This window comes from Siphateles boraxobius, unplaced genomic scaffold, assembly GCF_051911475.1.
Source record: "Siphateles boraxobius isolate OS27281-9 unplaced genomic scaffold, OSU_SipBor_1 46, whole genome shotgun sequence".
Classification (NCBI taxonomy): domain Eukaryota; kingdom Metazoa; phylum Chordata; class Actinopteri; order Cypriniformes; family Leuciscidae; genus Siphateles; species Siphateles boraxobius.
Window position 1 is genome coordinate 6,182,604 of NW_027509097.1, and position 19,894 is coordinate 6,202,497.

General features: G+C 41.0%; 1 protein-coding gene across 7 annotated transcripts in view; it reads right to left on the minus strand.

Annotated features, from left to right (window-relative positions):
• slc38a10 (solute carrier family 38 member 10) overlaps positions 1–19,894 on the minus strand; it is a 45,603-nt gene that overhangs the window by 13,718 nt on the left and 11,991 nt on the right. For 3 of the 7 annotated variants that reach the window (XM_077200472.1, XM_077200468.1, XM_077200471.1), the window contains exons 7-11: positions 17,285–17,409; positions 6,859–6,961; positions 4,611–4,793; positions 2,436–2,547; positions 169–275 (exon numbers count right to left, since the gene is read on the minus strand). In XM_077200472.1, coding sequence (XP_077056587.1) covers positions 169–275; positions 2,436–2,547; positions 4,611–4,793; positions 6,859–6,961; positions 17,285–17,409 — 630 coding nt within the window. Of the gene's footprint in view, positions 1–168; positions 276–2,435; positions 2,548–4,610; positions 4,794–6,858; positions 6,962–17,284; positions 17,410–18,838; positions 18,964–19,894 lie in introns of all 7 variants that reach the window. The other 4 variants (XM_077200469.1, XM_077200470.1, XM_077200467.1 and 1 more) reach the window with 2 other exon arrangements.

The following is a 19,894-nucleotide window of genomic DNA, read 5'->3' on the forward strand; positions in this document are numbered from 1 at the left end:
GACAAAAATTCTGATGTCGGTATGTTTTCGAAAGATGTCTTGAAATGCTCAACACGGTAGCATTTATTTGATAAAAAATATTGTAAAAACAGTAATATTGTGAAATATTAATAGGAATTTATAAAAACTGTTTCAAATTTTAATAATTAACCATCGGGTGTGCCGTACCTGTGCAGTCCAGGCGTTCTTCATGATCTTCTTGTAGATGAGAGCTGGGCAGATGAAGCAGATCAGACTACCCATGGTGGCTCCAGTCAGACCCAGGATGGTCTCCACTGTGTCACAAAAACACATACATACATTTATTTTATAGAATCTTTCTGTAAACCCAAAAAATGTGAGAGCACTACTAATTAAGAATCTAAAAACGTAAAAAATATCATACTATATAACCAATATTGTAATTTGGTAGCAATTTAATAATTTGGCTCAAAAATATGATTGGACAAGTCATTTGAAGCTGTAAAATTGCCTATGCACACATCACTTGCATTCTTATATTAATGTATTAAGCTACATTACAAAACTAAAAAAACAACCAAAGGTAATGATAATGACCTATATTATTTGGAAGAATTTATTTGTGTATTTTGCAATTAAAATGTGTAATTACTCATTGGACATTAGTGTATTTTTAGAAAATATGTTAAATATTAGTTCACATTTCTACTTTGTATTACATTTTCTATAAACTTTTAAATGTTACAAATGGCTTCTAGAATTTCTTGTGGTGTAACTAAATTTTTTTTTATTTTTTTTACAATACAATTTTTTTTTACATCTTGAAGACGATGATGAAAGTCAAGTCACCTTTATTTATATAGCGCTTTTTACAATGTAGATACATTGCTTCAAAGCAGCTTTACAGAGATAACAGGAAAATGATGTTGTAATAATATTGTTAAATATAAAATTAAATGTCCCTAACATTTAATGTTAAACAACTGTACATGTTAATAATTTTATTCAAACGCATTTTCCAAGAAAACTTTTTTTAAGATAAGAGTATTTTTAAAAACTACAATATACACTACCATTCAAAAGATTTAGGTCAGAAATATTTTTTTTTAAAGAAGTCTCACCAAGATTTGAAAAAAATAAAGTAAAAATACTGATATTGTGAAATATTACTACAATGTAAAATATCTGTTTTCATTTTAGTATACTTTCAAATGTAATTTATTCTTGTGATTGCAAAGCTGAATTTTCAGCATCACATATATCCTTCAGAAATAATTTTAATATGCTGATTTGGTGCTCAAGAAACAGTTCTTATTATTATCAATGTTGAAAACAGTTGTGCAGCTGAATATTTTTGTGAACACTGTTACATATTGTCTTTCAGGATTCTTTGATAAATATAAAGTTCAAAAGAACAGCATTTATTCAAAATATGTAACATTATAAATGCCTTTACAGTGATTTTGGATTCATTTAATGCATCCTTGCTGCATGAACGCAATCATGTCTTTAAAAAATCTTACTGACCCAAACTTTTGAATAGTAGTGTACATATAAGACCTATATCATATTTCTAAAGACAGTCTGAATTAAGGTAATATTATCTGATTTTTGTTTAATATTATTTGATATTCAAACTTACTGACCTTGAAACACAATGTAAGTGATATAACACCACCCTTTAACAGCTGTACAAATCACTGTAATGTCCATCCATAGATGGTGAATTGCTTTAGTATATAAACCAAAATACAACAGCAAGCTGATCTAACTCAGTGTAAAAATCCATTCCAAGCTGCACTATATACCGACCCACCATGAGGAGGCAGTTTAAAGCAGAAAAAAATGGCACAGGCAATCTACACAATCTCATCTCCTGAATCACCACATCCATCCTCCATCAGTCTTTCTCCCCTGACCGTTCCATCACACGCTCCCCCCTCATCCCTCTATCTGCCTCCTACCATCCTTCCTCCATGTTGCCCTTGTGTTGCAAGGCTGGGCAGTGGGCCCAGGGGGTATTTTTCATCCTGAGAGCAGCCATATTGTTTTACTCAAATTTATGCCCTGCAATGTCTGCCTCCCTATGGTTGGATTTGTGGCCGTGAGGACACTCCGGTGGCCAGCGGTGTCGTCATGGAGGACAGAGCTATGCCTTTCCCCCATTCAATCGTCACTGCGAGTCTCACCTTCCACTCTCTATTAGTCTAATTGGGCCCACTGAGCCAAATGGAGCCCGCACCAGCGACAGCCAATCTCCATGAAGAATGAATAAAACATGGCCCACCCCACCATCGCCTAAAACACACATCTTTATCATCCTGTTCCGCTGATAATGAATGGACGGTACCGAGAGGAAGGATATGGAGTGATTGACGGAGAGATACTTTAAAAGGGAAGATGAAGTAGGGTGTGATGTCATGACGGTATTAGAGAGAGTGAAACTTAAGAAACGTGAGCACACACAGACTTACCATTAGGAATGAGGATGCCGCCCAACATGGTGCCAAAAACAATGCAAAGAGTGATGCTCTTGAAACGAAGGGGTGGCATATACCCACCTGCGGCGAAGGTGCCATCCTTTTGCTGAAAAACAGAGACAAACAGAGCACCTTCACAACACTGTTACTATATTCCAGACATGCATGTAGTTCTCCGAGCCTCTATGGTTGAACAAGTAAAATGCATGTAAGGATATTGGGTTTGGCATGCAAGCTTCATAAACCCCCCTCTGCTCAGTTGTCAAAATGCCAGATTTAACGACAGCATAAAACCCTTCACCCGACCGCGAATCCAACCGTGATTTGAGCTGATTCAGCGTGGCAGCGATGGTGAGACAGCGAGCTGAAATCTTGGCTGCTTTATGGAGGAGATCTGGACCCGTTCTCATCAATCCAGCCCCTTTTATTTCCTCTTGAATCTCTCAGTGCCCCAGCAGTCTGCTGTCCGTTGAGGCCGGATCACTGGTGTCTGAGTAGTGGAAGGAATCTCAAGGGATCCATACTGAGGGACAGAGCATGCAAATGCATGCTGACTGAGACCAGACTTGGGGTCTGTCTGACATCAGCCCTGTGTAAATCGTTAGACTCAATGAAGTCTTTATGGAGTCCATTAAATTTAGCAAAATACCTCTGCAGCTGGTGCAGTTTATGTGCATCAGTAAGGAGGAGACACCTGAGTTTGTCCAGAAGGTAAAGGATTTTAAATGTGGGCCAAGATTTTTGGCATTTAAAAAAAAAGCGGGATACATATTGTGGGTTAATTTGATGTTGATAAAATGGGATGTCGTTGTTGATATGTCCAACCAGTCACAATACACATCACTTTTGACAGTTCTTTCTCAGTTCTGATTTTTGCACTGTTCGGTTTCAAATAAGTAAATGACAAATGCAATAAAATCGGAAATCAAAACAGAGAGCAAGCTAACAATGAAGTGCTGGGGTTAGATATCATTTGAATTTTAACGATTTCGATTCCAATTCTGCTTATTGATTCCGATTCTTATTGATTCCTATTCATTTAGATTCCAATAAGGTTAAAAAAAAAAAAACCTTGGATATCATTCACATTTATTCTAAGTCTTATTGCAAAACATTTTAAGTGTTTTAAGATTTTCATGTCGGTAGAGAACTCAGTATCATGCACTATACAGTATGAAAATCGTCTTTCTGTGCGGACGTCTTGGAACAGTGCATGAGTCTTCTTGCGCTTGGATGGTTTAAAATCACATTAAAATCACTTTGCGCACTTTGGATGAGTGTGCAGCACAGAAAAAAGCATGCAGGTATTCTTGCGCTTGAATGTTATAAAGTCATGTTAACATACACTCAAAGGAATCAATAAGAGCAACTGAATATTAATTTCATAATAAGTATCCGATTCCAGAATTGGAATCGATTTTCCATTCCCAACCCTGGCTCTGGGCAGGGTTATTATCTTCAACTAAAACTAACAAAAATGATTTCTGTTAAATGAGATTAAGCTTAAATAAAATAAAATAAAATATAAATATTAGTTGAAAAACTTAAACTAAACGAAAATGAGAAATGTTGCCTTGGCAATAAACTAAAGTTGAAGCAATAAAATGATAAATAAATAAAAACTAAACTACAACTGAAATAAAAATAAATGAAACCTAAATAGCAAACTTTAATATATAAATATATATATATAAAATGATGAAATGAAATTACTAAAACATTTAACTAAAATTAACATAAAAGCTTTTATTTTGATATTTTAGTTGATAAAAAAATATGAATAAAACTATAATAAAATTAAAATAAAAACTAAAATCCGCAAGGGGGTTAAGTGTAAGTTTAGTTTGAAACATTGTATAAAAATGATTTATAAATAAATTAAATTATAATAAATAAATAAATAAAAGTAATTAATTTAAATAATAAACCAAATTTTACAAAATAGAAAATACATATTTTCCATATAATATTAGAAATGAATACAGTATATAAAATTACATTACACAACACGTTATATTTTACAGTATAAATGTTTTTTTACTCATGAAAGTAAATTGCTGTCTTTATATTTTAGGAAGGAGGTTAGTCACAAGGGAAACATCATATTGAGGGGGTCCATGGCATCAGAAAGTAAAAAAAAAAAAAAACCTGTCTTTGTAAGACTGTTACCTGCTGCTCGAATAGCATTGTGTTGATGGCCTGTCTGCAGGGCAGGATCATCATGGGGAAGCCCACAGCCACAGACATCATAAAGCCCAAACGGATCATCTCCGTTACCAGGTTAGATGGAAAGTTCATCAGTACGTTCCCAGCAATGTTATCTGTGAAGCTCACATAGCCGAAGAACCCCACCTGGAGGAACACGGTACGATACAGTTAATCATTTGAGACTTATGAAAGAAAAATCTTCATAACAGACAGAACAAAAAAAATGAAACAGCATTCAGTAGTGATCCATTTTCAACTAACAATTAGGCAAACATTTATGTAGTGTTGGACTCCGTTTTGTTCATCAGGATTTGATTGAAGAGGCTGAGAAAGTCATATTATTTTACATTAAAATCATCTAAAAATTGTTTTACTAATGCACTTTTGTGCATCATTTGTGATAAATTATTTTGTGATTTATTAATGATCATTTTGGCACAGTCTTAGTTTCACTCTAGTTTTTCAATTTAAAAAGATGGATACTCAATACCGAAGCAATGTTTGTTTAGAGGCAAGCGAGGAGAAGAATTCTTTTACATTGACTTTCCACTTCAGTATGTGAAGTGTATAATTTCATATGGGGTCACTTGATCCTGCTTGAAATGATCAGGACTAAAACTTCTTATGGCATTATACAGAAGCAGCCTAACAGAGATCCATGTCTCTTTCCGTGTCTCTTTGATGACCTCACAACCCCTCCTGACTGTGCAATGATATTGTTTTTATGCGATGAAAAATAGCGAGCTGCTTTTCAAAGGTCTTTAAAGCCTATCAGCCCCCTGAAGGCCCTCTCTACAGAGAAACAAAGCAGTGCTTTCCCTCCTTTCCCGACCTTGCTGGCCTTGATCTATCCGCAGAGGAAAAGGTTCCCTTCAGTAGCAACACCAGGCAGAAGTCCTTGAGCCTGCCACAAAACTCCCTCTCTATTCTATTCTACAAACCCTCCCCTGAATCAATTCAGCTTTTGTTCAAAGAGAAAAAAGCAAAAAGATGATGAAATATAAAAGTAGAATACAAAGAAATCAAAAAAAGTCACGAGCAATATTATCTCTCAAGGTAATGTTTATACTTTAGCTTTCAGAGAAGAGAATAGGGACCAGAAACATTCTGACGATGTCTTAAAACACATTCCACACAAAGTGGCCCTGAAAATATTTATGAAGGAATAAAAGAGACAAGGCATTTGATGTTGATGGAGCGTGTCAGTGTATGTGGGTTATAGAGGAACGTGCCAGTGGGTCTGACCCCATCGTCTGAGTTCTTTCTCTTCCTCTAAGCTCCAAATGGGAATTGGAAGGATTTTCCAGGGTATCAGCGTGAACCCAAAACCCACAAAAGGGGAAGGGCAATCACCTGTAGTGGACGGATATGGATCTAAAAGCAAGAACGTGAGCCGACAGCAACTCTACTATTCTTGAATCCTCATTTCTTTCCCGTGTCTGAGGGCACAAGTTCCCAGGAGCCAATAAGGACAGAGCAAGTGTTATAAGTTTTATATAATTGCTACAGTCTGTATAAACAAAAAAGCATGTTATACACTACCGTTCAAATGTTTGGGGTCAGTAAGATTTTATGTTTTTGAAAGAAATCTGTTATGCTCACCAAGGATGCATTTATTTATAAAAAACAGTAAAACAGTAATATTGTGAAATATTAAAAATGTTCTATTTCTATTTTCTAATATATTTTAAGAGTCTCATGATCATACAGAAATCATTCTAATATGCTTATTTGCTGCTTATTATCAATGTAGAAACAGTTGTGCTGCTTAATATTTTGGTGGAAAACATTTTTTTTCCGAATTTAATTAATAGAAAGATTTAAAAAATAGAAATATTTGTTTGAAACAGAAGTCTTCTGTAACTTTATAAATGCCTTTACTGTCACTTTTGATCAATTTAATGCATCCTTACTGAATAAAAGTTGTTACTAATCGATACTCTTTCAAATGACTGAACAACACATGACACGACTATCCAATGTGTATGATGTTTTACTGATCCCTAATATTATTTATGAAATAAGATTATAAGTATGAAATAGAGCACTTCTCATTTGTCAGAAAATTAAGAAGCTATTTAGTTAATCACTCCAGAAAAGATTAAAACAGAAGAAAAGGCTAAAATACAAAAACAAAATGGTTATTGTTTTGGCCTCAACAAGCTGCAGATTATCATTTATCAGTTGACGAAGTGTCTCACACACTTACTGTGATGTAGAAGGTGGTGACCACGTTGAGGGAAGAGGTGAATATTGTGCTCATTCTCTTCACCGAGGGCTCATCCAGGCTGTCATAAGTGGGTAATACTTGCCTATGGAAGAAAAAACTTTTTTATATACATCAGGCTCAAGATGCATACGTTGAAGTGGGTCAATACAAGTTAAGACTATGACATACTGTTGATTACCACAGAAAAAAATTCAGTTGGAAATCATATTTTTCATATCGTTTATATTTGCCCTTTCCCAAATGTCCGTTATTTGAACTGTAAACAAGTCTAACAAGTCTATTATTTAACAGTGCTCTGGGTGGAAGAACATTTGGTTGTGCATTTATTTAGCTGATGTAATTATTGTGGGTGAATTTTTCATTTAAAAAAAAAAAGCCCATTTCTTGCATCTTTGCACATATCATGTCAATGTTACGGGGTCTACCAGTTTTACATGGACTGATGTTTTTTTTTGTATGCTTTTACAAACTGAGTGACACCATGTGGTAGTCGACAGCACGTTACTGATAAATTCTTGCATCAAACCCAAAGAAAACCCCAAAAAATCACAAGACTGAAGGACACATTATTATAACATATGCAAAATTTTTGCAATGTCAGATTTATTGTAACGTTATGACAAAATATAAAAAATATAACATTATGTGAAATCACATAAATGCTTATTTATGGGTTAACTCAAACTGACCAGTCACAGTATCATCATCATTATTTAGCATAAGGACATACTGAACTGTGCATTTGAGGTCTAGAGACATAAACATGCAAGAGAAGCAGGAATTTAATATAGAAAGGTCATCACTCATTTCAGACATAGAAAAGACAAAATGGAGGGAGGGTGGGAAGGAGGGAGAGCCGAATTGGATGAAACGAGCACTGATAAAGGGTTCAGTATCACAAAGAAACAAAAAACAGCTACAAAAAGAGCAGGAAAAAAAATCTGTCTGTCATCAGGACAACTAATAAAACCAGACGCCAGGAAAACATTAAATGGGGAATTTACAACAGCTATATATTATCGACAAGTGCTAGTCAGACTTTAGCATGTTATAAAATTTCCTGGCAGTATGGGCTTTTGTTCGGACTCTCTTGCTCTCAGCCCACTCACAGCTCTTGTAGATACAGTCAGAGCTCATTCCTGCTTTTATTGGGATATACAGTACCACGATCTGGGCTTTTTAAGCCAACGCCTGATCTCACACCAAAGGCCAGTCTGTCTCATAGCAGGAACCCACTTGCAATAAAAACCAGAGAAGGAGGAGAGAGAGACATCTATGTAGCCTTACACATTTTATGTGTATTTTTTTTTTCACGTATTCATTACAGTATTTGCAACACAGCACTGTTATGATATTGCTCAAACATTTGTCTTACATTCAAAGTCCATTTGAAATTTGAAAATCTCCCATTGACTTGGCCTACCATTCAAGTTTTTTTTTTTTTTGACAGGAGAAATTAATACTTTTATTCAACAAGGATGCATTAAATTGATCAAAAGTGACAGTATAGGAATTTGATTCAAAATAAATGCTGTTTTTGTTTTACTTTCTATTCATCAGAGTATCCTAAAATTTTTACCTAAAATATTAAGCAGCACAACTCTTTCATAGGTTCACTCAACGCTGCGTAGCTTAGACGCAGTGGGAACGCCCTCCGGGTGTGCCGATTGTCTGAAGCCCTTATAGAATCACGCCAATTCATTGGCTGATGGCGCGGGCGCCGTCATGACGCTCCTGCGTCATCATATTGTACTAGCGCGCGCGCCATCTGCTCCTCAGATTTCTCTGCCTTCACGAAGCGGCCATCTTAGCCCTTCGATTTCGGTTTTTCTGAGCCCGTATATTCGGATAATCCCCAGCTTCTTCATCTGCTTCTTCATCTGCACTTCAGCGACTGCGATTAGTGGAACTCTGTTCTCCTTGCGTCGAAGTGCCATGGAGTTTCGTCGTTGCCCGCCGCCATGCGTTCGCTTTATTGCGAACGACGACCCAGACAGTAAGTGTATCAAGTGTTTGGGTTTTTCGCATGCGCGCGAGGCTGTTTTAGGCTCGTCTAAATGTAAATTCTGTGACAACCTCCTTCTCAAAACCCTCCGCTCTCGGCTCGCGGTTTTTGAGAAGGAGTCATTCGTTCCCCCCCGTCGCGCTCCCGAGGCTGCCGAGGCCTCGTTGGATTCCGCGACCTGGGGCTCGGATGTAGAGCTCGAGGATATAGAGTACGAGCAGACGGGCCAGGCCCTTTCTCTCCCTCCCTCTCCCGAGCACGCACGTGGTGTTAGGCCCATGATTATTTATGCCCCAGCCCGAGAGCACGCGAGTCTGTTTCTTTTGGGCTGGAAGATATTATTTAGACTACAGCGTCCGACTCCGAGGATTTCGGGCCTGTTTTAGCTTCTGACGCTCTCCCGCCTAGCGGCCAGGAGGCGCGGCCTACTGCGGCCTACACGGAGCTTATCGACGTGCTTTCGCGCGCTACTGAAAAGCTTTCCATCGACTGGCCCGATGAGCCCCACGAGTCACAATCATCTAAACTCAACTAAAGATTTTTAAGTGGCCCTAATTCTAGGCCTGAGCGGAGAAAGCTGCCCTTTTTCACCGATCTGCATCACGAGATCACCACATCCTGGAAGCAGCCTTTCTTTGCGCGCCTAACGCACGCGGCAGCCGCTGACTTCAACAACCTCGTTGGTTTTGTGGAGCAGGGCTATTCCTCTATTCCAGCGGTCGAGGACACGCTAGCTACTCACCTTTCCCCGTCGTCTGCTCCGTCGTGGAAATCTCGGCCCCTCCTTCCCTCTAAACCGTGCAGGACTACTTCCGCCCTTATCGGAAAGTCCTACATGGCAGCTGGTCAGGCAGGCATGGCCCTACACACTATGGCCATCCTCCAAGCCTACCAGGCGGATGTTTTAAAAGAAATGGATGAGGGAACGGGGATCACACCGGAAGCTGTCAAGGAGCTTCGAAAGGCCACGGATCTGGCCTTAAGGGCCACCAAGCACACTGCGCGCGCTATAGGGCGTTCTATGGCGGGGGCGATCGCTGCAGAGTGCCACCTATGGCTCAATCTCACGGAAATCCGTGATAAAGAGAAGGTTTTCCTCTTAGATGCCCCAGTGTCTCAATCTGGTCTGTTTGGGGAGGCGGTCAACACTGTGGTTGAAAAATTTCGGGCCGCAAAATCACAGTCAGCTGCCCTCAGGCAATTTATGCCCAGGAGAGCTAGGGAATCCTCCAACTCCTCCCAATCCAAGCCCAGAGAACGTCCTTCTCATAGGCCGGATTTTGCCACTAGGAGAAGTGACTCGGCTCATCCCCCGCCCGCTACGGTCTGGGGAGCCCGCAGTCACCCGTTCCCCCCGCCAGCGGCCCCATAAGCGTCTGGAGCTGAAGCGGTCTAACAAACCCTTCACCCCAGCCTCCTCGAATCGTTCCTGACCCGCAGGTCAGAAAAAGGAGAACCTCCCTCGATCTACGAGGACAGACCGCGCAAGCGTTTCTGCCCACCTCTCACTTGCTCTCCTTCTCTAAACCTGTCACCTTCGCCACCCAGCGTGTTTCGAAGTGCAGTTACCCCTCAAATTTGTTCAAGCCGTCTGGCGCAGGAGGAAGGAGACGCATTCAGCTTTCTCCCCTTGCACTCGACGCGTTTGATACCAGCCGCTCGAATCAGAGACACTTTCGTTTTCTCTCAGGAGCAGGCAGACCCTCTGGCCTTGGTCAAACAGGCAGTGGTGCCTCCCATTACGTGTTAGGACGTCAAGTGCTTTCCTTAGCGCTGGACCGCGACACAACACGGGAGACAGCGAACTCAGGTATGTCCGCCGCATTGCACTCCACCTCCTCTATCTCACTTCTTTCCAGAATGGAGGCGTCTGCCAGGGGTATCGCCCTGGATCCTCCGCACGGTTCGGCTCGGCTACACACTTCAGTTCTGTCGCCCGCCCCCTTGCTTCAACAGGGTCTGTCCTACTGTAGTCAACAGCGCCCCAGAGGCTTCTGTTCTACAGCGGGAGATTTCGTCCCTTCTCCTCAAGGGAGCTATAGAAGAGGTTCCTCCGAAGGAAGTCGAGCAAGGCTTCTTCAGCCGCTACTTCTTGGTCCCGAAAAAGGGCGGAGGTCTGCGACCGATACTAGACCTGCGCCGGCTGAATTTCTCTCTTTACAAAGGGAAATTCAAGATGTTGACGCTAAAAGCTATCATATCTCAGATTCGGGCAGGGGACTGGTTCGTGACAGTAGACCTGAAGGATGCATATTTTCATATTCAGGTCGTACGGCGACACAGGAGGTTCCTCAGGTTCGCCTTCGGAGAAAAAGCATACCAATACAGGGTCCTTCCCTTTGGTCTCGCTCTAGCTCCGAGAACATTTACAAAGTGTATGGATGCTGCTCTGGCCCCGTTGCGGCTCCAGGGCATCCGTATACTCAATTACCTGGACGATTGGCTCCTCTTGGCCAACTCCAGGGAATTAGTGACTCACCACAGGGACATTGTCCTTCGTCACATCCAGTCTCTCGGCCTGAGGTTGAACACAGAGAAGAGTGTTCTTGCCCCAGCTCTATGCACAGTCTTCTTAGGGGTGCGCCTGGATTCCGTTCTGATGCAGGCCCCTTTGGCTCCTGCCCGGATTTCCAGTCTTCTGACATGTTTGGCCCGCTTCTCGCTCGGCCATCATGTTTCTGTGGGCAATTGTCGCAGGCTGCTGGGTCTCATGGCCGCAGCATCCCCCGTGCTCCCCTTAGGGTTGCTCCACATGAGACCGTTTCTGTGGTGGATGAAACTCTCAGGTGCCCGGTCCACAGGATCGGCTTTTCGCCTGTTGAAGGTGTCGCGCAGTTGTTTCCGCGCGCTTTCAATTTGGCGGGACCCTCTTTTCCTTCAGAAAGGGGTCAGCATGGGTGCGGTTTTCCGTCGCCAAATGATTACGACGGATGCCTCTCTAACCGGATGGGGTGCGGTTTTCGAGGGCAGGCCAGCATACGGAGTGTGGACTGGGGAGACTCTCAATTGGCACATAAACAGCTTAGAGCTGAGAGCTGTTTCCCTGGCCCTCCTTCATTTTCTCCCCTTTCTCAAAGGGCATCATGTCATTGTCAGAACAGACAATATGGCGGTGGTGTCTCATGTAAACCGACAGGGGGGTTCACGGTCGCGCACCCTGGACAGGCATGCGCGCCGCCTTCTCCTATGGTCTCAAGACAAATTCCTGTCACTGAGGGCAGTCCATGTTCCGGGGGTCCTGAACCTCGCAGCAGATTTTCTGTTGAGGCAGAAACTCGAGTCGGGGGAATGGATGTTGAACCGCCGAACAGTAGCCCTGATCTGGGAAGTGTTCGGAAAGGCAGAAGTGGACCTTTTTGAATCAAAGGAGTCATCCCAATGCCCACTTTGGTTCTCCCTGAGCCCCCCAGCGCCACTGGGGATAGATGCATTCGCCCACCCATGGCCGATGCGGAGGCTTTATGCATTCCCGCCTGTCAAATTGATACAGGCAGTTCTGTCCAGAGTAAGGGAGAGCGGAGCTCGTCTCCTACTTGTAGCCCCTTTCTGTCCGTCCCAGCCGTGGTTCTCAGAGCTGGTTCCTCTCCTGGAACTCCCCCCTTGGGAGATTCCGGTCAGGGAGGATCTGCTGTCCCAGCTTCAGGGCAGGATATGGCATCCCCGCCCCGAAATTTGGAAGTTATGCGTGTGGCCCATCAGGGGCCGTTAGCTTTAAACTTTGGTCTTCCCGCTGACGTCCAGGAGACCATTGCGAATGCGAGAGCCCCCTCCACAAGAAAGTTGTATTCTTCTAAGTGGGGGGTTTTTGAATCGTGGTGTTCGGCACACGCTATAGACCCAGTCAACTGCCCAGTCTGTTCAGTGCTGGAATTCCTGCAGGAGAAGTTTGCTTCTGGAGCGGCCGCTACTACTTTGAGAGTGTATGTTGCCGCTATTGCTGCTCATAGAGAATCGGATGAGATCCCCCTGGGCAAGTTGAGGTTAGTCTCAGCTTTTATGCGTGGGGTTAGGCGCCTGAAGCCAGTACGCTCCCCTGGAATCCCCTCCTGGGACCTATCGGTCGTCCTGGAGGGCTTAACGGAGGCCCCCTTTGAGCCCTTAGAGTCAGCTCCAGAGCGGATTTTGACTCTCAAGATTACTCTTTTGTTAGCCTTGGCCTCTCTGAAGCGGGTGGGGGATTTGCTAGCTCTTTCTGTTAGCGAGTCATGTATTGATTTCGCTCCTGGCTTGGTCAGAGTGACTTTGAGACCGAAACCAGGTTATGTGCCCAAAGTTTTGTCCACGGCTTTCCGGTCTCAGGTTGTTAACCTTCGCTCTTTCCATCCTCCTCCTTTTGTCTCTGAGGAGGACAGAAAGCTTAACTTGCTCTGCCCGCTCCGGGCATTGAAGTTATATGTGGATCGCTCTAGTGGTTGGAGAAAATCCAACCAGCTCTTGGTATGTTTTGTTGCTGGCCGCCGTGGGCTTGCCGCATCAAAGCAGAGAATTTCCCACTGGGTTACAGAAGCCATTTCCCTGGCTTATGAGGTGCGCCTTCACCTCTTAGCATCAGAGCACATTCCACCAGGGGCGTGGCTTCCTCTCAAGCCCTTTTTAGAGGTGCCCTCCTGGAGGACATTTGTGTGGCGGCAGGATGGTCCTCTCCGCACACTTTTGTCAGATTCTACAGTTTGGATCTTGATACGACTCCAGGTTCCCAGGTTTTGTCTGCCTGAACCAGTCGTGTGAGTTATCTGGTCTTGTACTAGTTGCGGCAGCGCTTAGCTTGGCGAGTTTGGTATTTCGTTCCCACTGCGTCTAAGCTACGCAGCGTTGAGTGAACCTATGAAAGAGAACGTCTCTGGTTACTGATGTAACCTATGTTCTCTGAATAGGGAACGAGACGCTGCGTTCGCTGCCAAGCTCCTTGCGCTGCCGACAAGCTTCCTTTTTCGGCAGAGAAATCTGAGGAGCAGATGGCGCGCGCGCTAGTATAATATGATGACGCAGGAGCGTCATGACTGCGCCCGCGCCATCAGCCAATGAATTGGCGTGATTCTATAAGGGCTTCAGACAATCGGCACACCCGGAGGGCGTTCCCACTGCGTCTAAGCTACGCAGCGTCTCGTTCCCTATTCAGAGAACATAGGTTACATCAGTAACCAGAGACGTTTGTCCAGAACTAAATCAGCATATTACAATGATTTCTTAAGGATCATGTGACACTGAAGACTAAGGTAATTCAGCTTTGCCATCACAACAATAATTACATTTTAAAATATAATAAAATAGAAAACAGTTTATTATTTTAACAGCAATTATTTAATGCATTTTTGATCAAATAAATGCAGGCTTGGTGAGCATGAGAGAATTCTTTCAAAAACATTTAAAATCTTATCGACCCCATTTTCATTGAAAATTAATATATGTTGTCTTGCCATTGTAAAATTTGCATACTGTATTGTATAAATGTCTACAAATGTCTCCAGGAAGACAAAATACGTGATCTGAATGTGACATAATTGAGGATTTGTATTTTAAGGCCAGTAAATGCTACCTTGGTTTCTCCTAGGAAATACTTATTAACTGACATCATTTAGAAGCCAATGGTTGATTCTCATATACTACTGACAGAAAACCAGTCACATACTGGGTCTCATGACATTGCATTTTCCTTCAGGAAATGCAAATATAGTTTTATAATTTCCTTCAGTGTAAATTTTAATCTGTCAAGTCCTTCCAAATGCTTTTTCACAATATCTTTCATGTTGCCAATATAGTTCAAATTGAATTGAGAGCGAGAGAGAGAGAGAGAGAGAGAGAGAGACAGAGAGAGAGAGAAATAAAAGGGGGGCATATCTTAGTAGCATGGGCAATCAAATGCTTTTACAGCCATGACATGGACACAAACTGGAATTCAGAAACATACCTATAGAATTATATAGATTTGTAGAATTCAGTGTCATAAGATGGAGAGAAAAGACCCCAGAAAAGACGAAAATCCCGCAGAAAACTTCAGTGTGTGTGAAGGGGGAAGATCGACGGTGATGCTACAGTCCCACTTTAATTTCTCTACACCTCTACCAAGTGTTGACACAGTAATTATTTCGTAATACTACTAAAATGATTCCGTCATAACACCTAAAGCTGTGAATCTGTGACTTGATGCTGTGTAAGCTGGCATGACAATTTTACGATAGGAATAACACTATTATGGTGTTTACACATTACAGTGGTATTTAAACATTAAGCAGGAGCCGTATAAGGGCACCAGTGGACCCAGAATGCTGCTCTACAATAAACAGTATCTGTTCTCTAAGTCAAAAGAGCAAACAAGTCAACTTTTCTCTAATGATTCAATTTGGCATCAAACAGAGCTCGTACTAAATGTACTAAAGTAATAAATGTAAATGGATGGATAAACGTAGGCGATGACAGGAACTGTTTGTGGTCGGATCAGAGGTCATGTAGCACCGTCTCGCTCTTCTAATGATCGGGTGTAAGTGGCATTGTATGTCAATGCTGGCCAAGAAGTCACAGCCAAATATCACTCGTCACCCGAGAGAGAAAGAAAGAGTGAGAGTGTGTGTGTGTGTGTGTGTGTGTGTGTGTGTGTGTGTGTGTGTGTGTGTGTGTGTGTGTGTGTGTGTGTAAAGGGAGAGTTACAGTCAGCCTCAAGAACCACATTACCTCATCCACACCAGAATCCAACACTGACACTTCCTCCACCCCAACACCCTCACTCTCAAACACACACACACACACACACATTTGTGCTGGCATCCGCACACTTAGACACCTCAATTCTATTCACTTCCAAACACATAAAAACCAAGACACACACAAACATGCACCATGTTAAAGATAACAGAAGGAACCTTATATGTATAGGCCTATACTGTATGTATGTGTGATATGTATTTCTATAAGTTACTTTTTTTCCATGAATTTCTGTTTTTGTCTGTGCATTTTTATCTCAAAAACATTTACAAATCGTGCAGAACCCAAACTTTTGAACAGTAATGTTTAAATATAAAAATTTATATGTATGAAAGTTATTACATTAATGTAGTTTTTTTTTAACATCCCTGGATGTTGATAGTTAAATTAAACATCCATTTAACAGACAATATTAGACAGGTCAAAACTATGATAACCCTATGTGTATAGTAGAGATTTTATTTAATATAATGTGGATATAGAAAAACTACAGTAAGAATGATCTGCACATTAAAAGGAAACAGAAGAAACTGGAATTGGAAGATGAATGGACATGGCGTGGTGAATGGCGTGAAACATTAGAAACAGAAAGGAGTGAGTAAATGACGCTCTCTGCCCAAGCTTGAGAATACCTGATCAGGTAAACACTGACATTACCAACCCCCCTTCATGGTTAGTATATTTGAGCTAGCGGAAAGGAAAGAATAGAGATATGAAATTAGTTCAAGACAGAGAAAAAGAATGTGAATTCTTATCGATGTGAATAAACACTGGACAAATGTCTCCCAGCAATATCAAAGAGCTGTAACAATGTTAACTATGATCTCAACATTAGTTAATGGTACTCCCACAACATATCAGAGTTTCATCATAATACAAACAAAGACTGCGTCAGTGCACAGTGGTTGAATTCATCAGGGGACGATCCGGTCACGGTGAGCTCCTTATGGAAGAACTATGTAAAGCTGCAAAAACTCATCATTTATGCTTATATCAAAATGCACTTCTAGTTTAACTGTATGCGGATCTGGCAAGATGTCAACAGACAGAATAAATCACGACGGCCTTGTGAGTCAATCTTTTATTGCAAAGAAACCGAAGCTATTCAGACATGTTAAAAAGGGACAGAGGCCTTTCATGGTAAAGAATAGTCACAACTGAAACGCATTCTGACATTATTCACTCACTCATTGTTCCAAACCTGTATGACTGTCTTCCTTTTTTTTTTCCATTATCCACATGTGCGAAACATTTAAAAGCTACAGCGGAAGCAAGACAAACAGTGAATAAAAACTTAAATGTTGATCTTTTCCTCCATGAAAGAAAGAATGTCATACAGATTTGGAACGACATGATGGCGAGTAAATGATGACAGATTTTTCAGTTTTGAAAAATGTTTCAACTATGACTTTAATGAACAGAGTTAGTGTTAAGAATACGGTAAAAAGAGTACGCAGAAGGCAACAAGTTAGGCATTCCACGCAGATTAGAGCCACACAATTTCTCAGACATTTGATAAAGAATATAATAATGACAAGCTAAGCAGCTTCAAAGGACCATTTTCTCAAAGCAAACACACTTGTGTAAGATGCATCGGCTCTTGAATGCTCTTTTTTGCACCATTAAAATGGAGCCTTATATTAAGCCTAATTGGCGACAGAAAGGAGGCAAGAGGCAGTGCGAGGATTGGGGAGTACTTACGACTGACAGGCAAATGCCATGCCACAGATAGGGATGCAGCGAAAGACGCCGTCCCACCGAACGTAAATGACCTTGTTCAGCCACTGGCCAGTGAGGAGGCTGTGTTTGAAGGAGGAGAGCACCATCTGTGGTGGAGGGGAGAGCAGGAGGATTACAGAACATCCCAGAAAGAAGGGAGGAGGGGGGAAAGACGAGGAGGGCAGTGATGATGCTGTGATTAAACCCTTAGACTGACTAGGAAGAGTGCATGGAGACACTATAATCTGTTTAAAGAGATTTAAAGGACTTTACCCTAAAATTAAAATGATGTCATCTTTAATTTTATTAAAGGCTATTTAATTTTAAAGTTTAAAAAAAAAACACAAAAAAGTGATTGATAACTATTTTTCAAGTCTTCTAAAACTACACTACTCAAAAAGTCTCTTATGCTCAACAAAGCTACATTTATTTGTTCAAAAATACAGTAAAAGCAGCAATATTGTGAAATAGTATTGCGATTTGTTTTCTATTTTAATATATTTTAAAATGTAATTTATTCCTGTGTTGGAAAAGCTGAATTTTTAGGAGCAATAACTCTGTCCTAATATGCTGATTTAGCTCTCAGGTAACATTTCATATTGTTATCAAGGATGAAAACAGTTGTACCACTTCGTATTTTTGTGGAAAGCGTGATACATTTTCATTCACAATAACATTTATTTGAAAAATAATTTTTAAAAAGGTCTTTGACACTATTGGTCCATTTAATGCATCCTTGATGAATAAAAGTATTAATTTCTTTTAAAAATATCTTACTGACCACAAACTAACTTCAGACTGCTTCTCACACCAAGCGATCAGATGGGTTCAGAACAGCGCATTAGTTGTATGGACCACTTTTATGGTTTTTGCATCCTTTTAGAAGCTTGAAAACATCAAAACAGCACAGACTTTTTTCTTCTGTGTTTCATGGAAGAAAGAAAGTAATCAGGTTTAGAACAATATTATGATGAATAAATCATTACAGAAATTTCATTTTTGAGGCAGCTATTATTTAAGGGGAGAAACAAATAAATGAATTTCCCAACTTAAGGGGCAACAAATTGTACTGATCAACTTCCACACATGATTTTCAGGAAAACTTTGTAGTTTCATGCAGAACAATCTTGAAGGATAAAATCTGATTGCTGCACACGTTTGCAGAAAACATTCGCAAAATCAACTTTCAAAATCAAGAGCGCCAGCCCGTGTAACCATCAGAATCACCACCAATCCCAACCCTATCGGATCTGCTTACCCAGCCATAGGGAATAATTCTAGCGGGAATATATCAGGGGACTCTAGGTATTACCAGGGCGTCAAGACAACTCTGACGACCCACAATTCATATGAATTCTGCCACGAACGCACTAACCTCACATACACACACACACAAAGACACACACAAAAATACCCGCAACCAGACAGCGCCGACAAACAGAGCTTTGGCTTGGATGAAGGTGGACAGAAGAGGAAGGTTTTTTTGGGTAATGTAGCTGAATCCATGGCAGTGGAGTGGCCCGTTCTCTTACTTACGGGTGGCAGCAGAAGGTGGTGGCGATTATTGGCAGACACTGTATGACACCCTTGAAGCGCCACAGATGTACTTGCTCCACCCAGGAGCCACTGATTATTCCGTAACGCAGAGACGACAACACTATCTATAGGCCGGTGCATCAGATGGTCAGGCAGAAGTCAGCATCAGGAATGGGGGCGGGCAGAGGTTGAGAAGGGGGCAGAGGGAAGACACATAGATGGTTAAATACTAGACTAATAAATCGGGTTGCGGGGGAAAAAAACACACCGTGGAGCTGGATAAAAGGTATATTAACTGTTAAGGTGATTACACTGTGATGCAATAGACTAGACCAGGAACATCCATGTTTTCAATGTCAAAATAATAAAATATTCAGATTACATAAAGTTGAGTCAAAAATGTCGATATCAGGACCTTTAGTAACCATTAGTGCTTCTATGTTGTGAGGAAAATGCCTTTTTGTCATTTTATTATTGCAAATTATATTATCAACAGAATTCAAGTGAAATCCTGCGTAAAACCTGAACTTCAAGCATTTTTTGCTTCAATGGAAGAAAGAACACCTGACCGTCTTGAGGTTGAGCAATATCACATTTATGATCAATCAAATCATTTATCATCAATATTACATTTAATTACTGACCTAGAATGCAGAATCTTAAATATCTGTCTTATTCATTTTTAAGCTAATTTGTTTTACATTTCTCAAAATTCTAAAACGTATACGTACAGGTTAAATTACAGAATTTCAATATGATCTCAGCAATTATTCACTGTATATAACTCGAAAACTTTTTACATTGAATGTTCATTGAATTTGATTTAAAAACTGTTCTCCACCGCATTCAGCATCTTTTCCTAATAGAGTTTTATAACGTTCTGTGAAGGCTCTCTTTAGTTCTTTAAGAGCTTACGCTTCACTTTTAAGCTTTCAAAAAATCCAGAGACATTGAAGTCCTGCTGCCATGGTGATGCATACTCACATTGTATTAAACATTGTACAAAAATCAGCCAATCGCCACATTAAACTTCTCAAAAGAAACAGAAATTGGCTA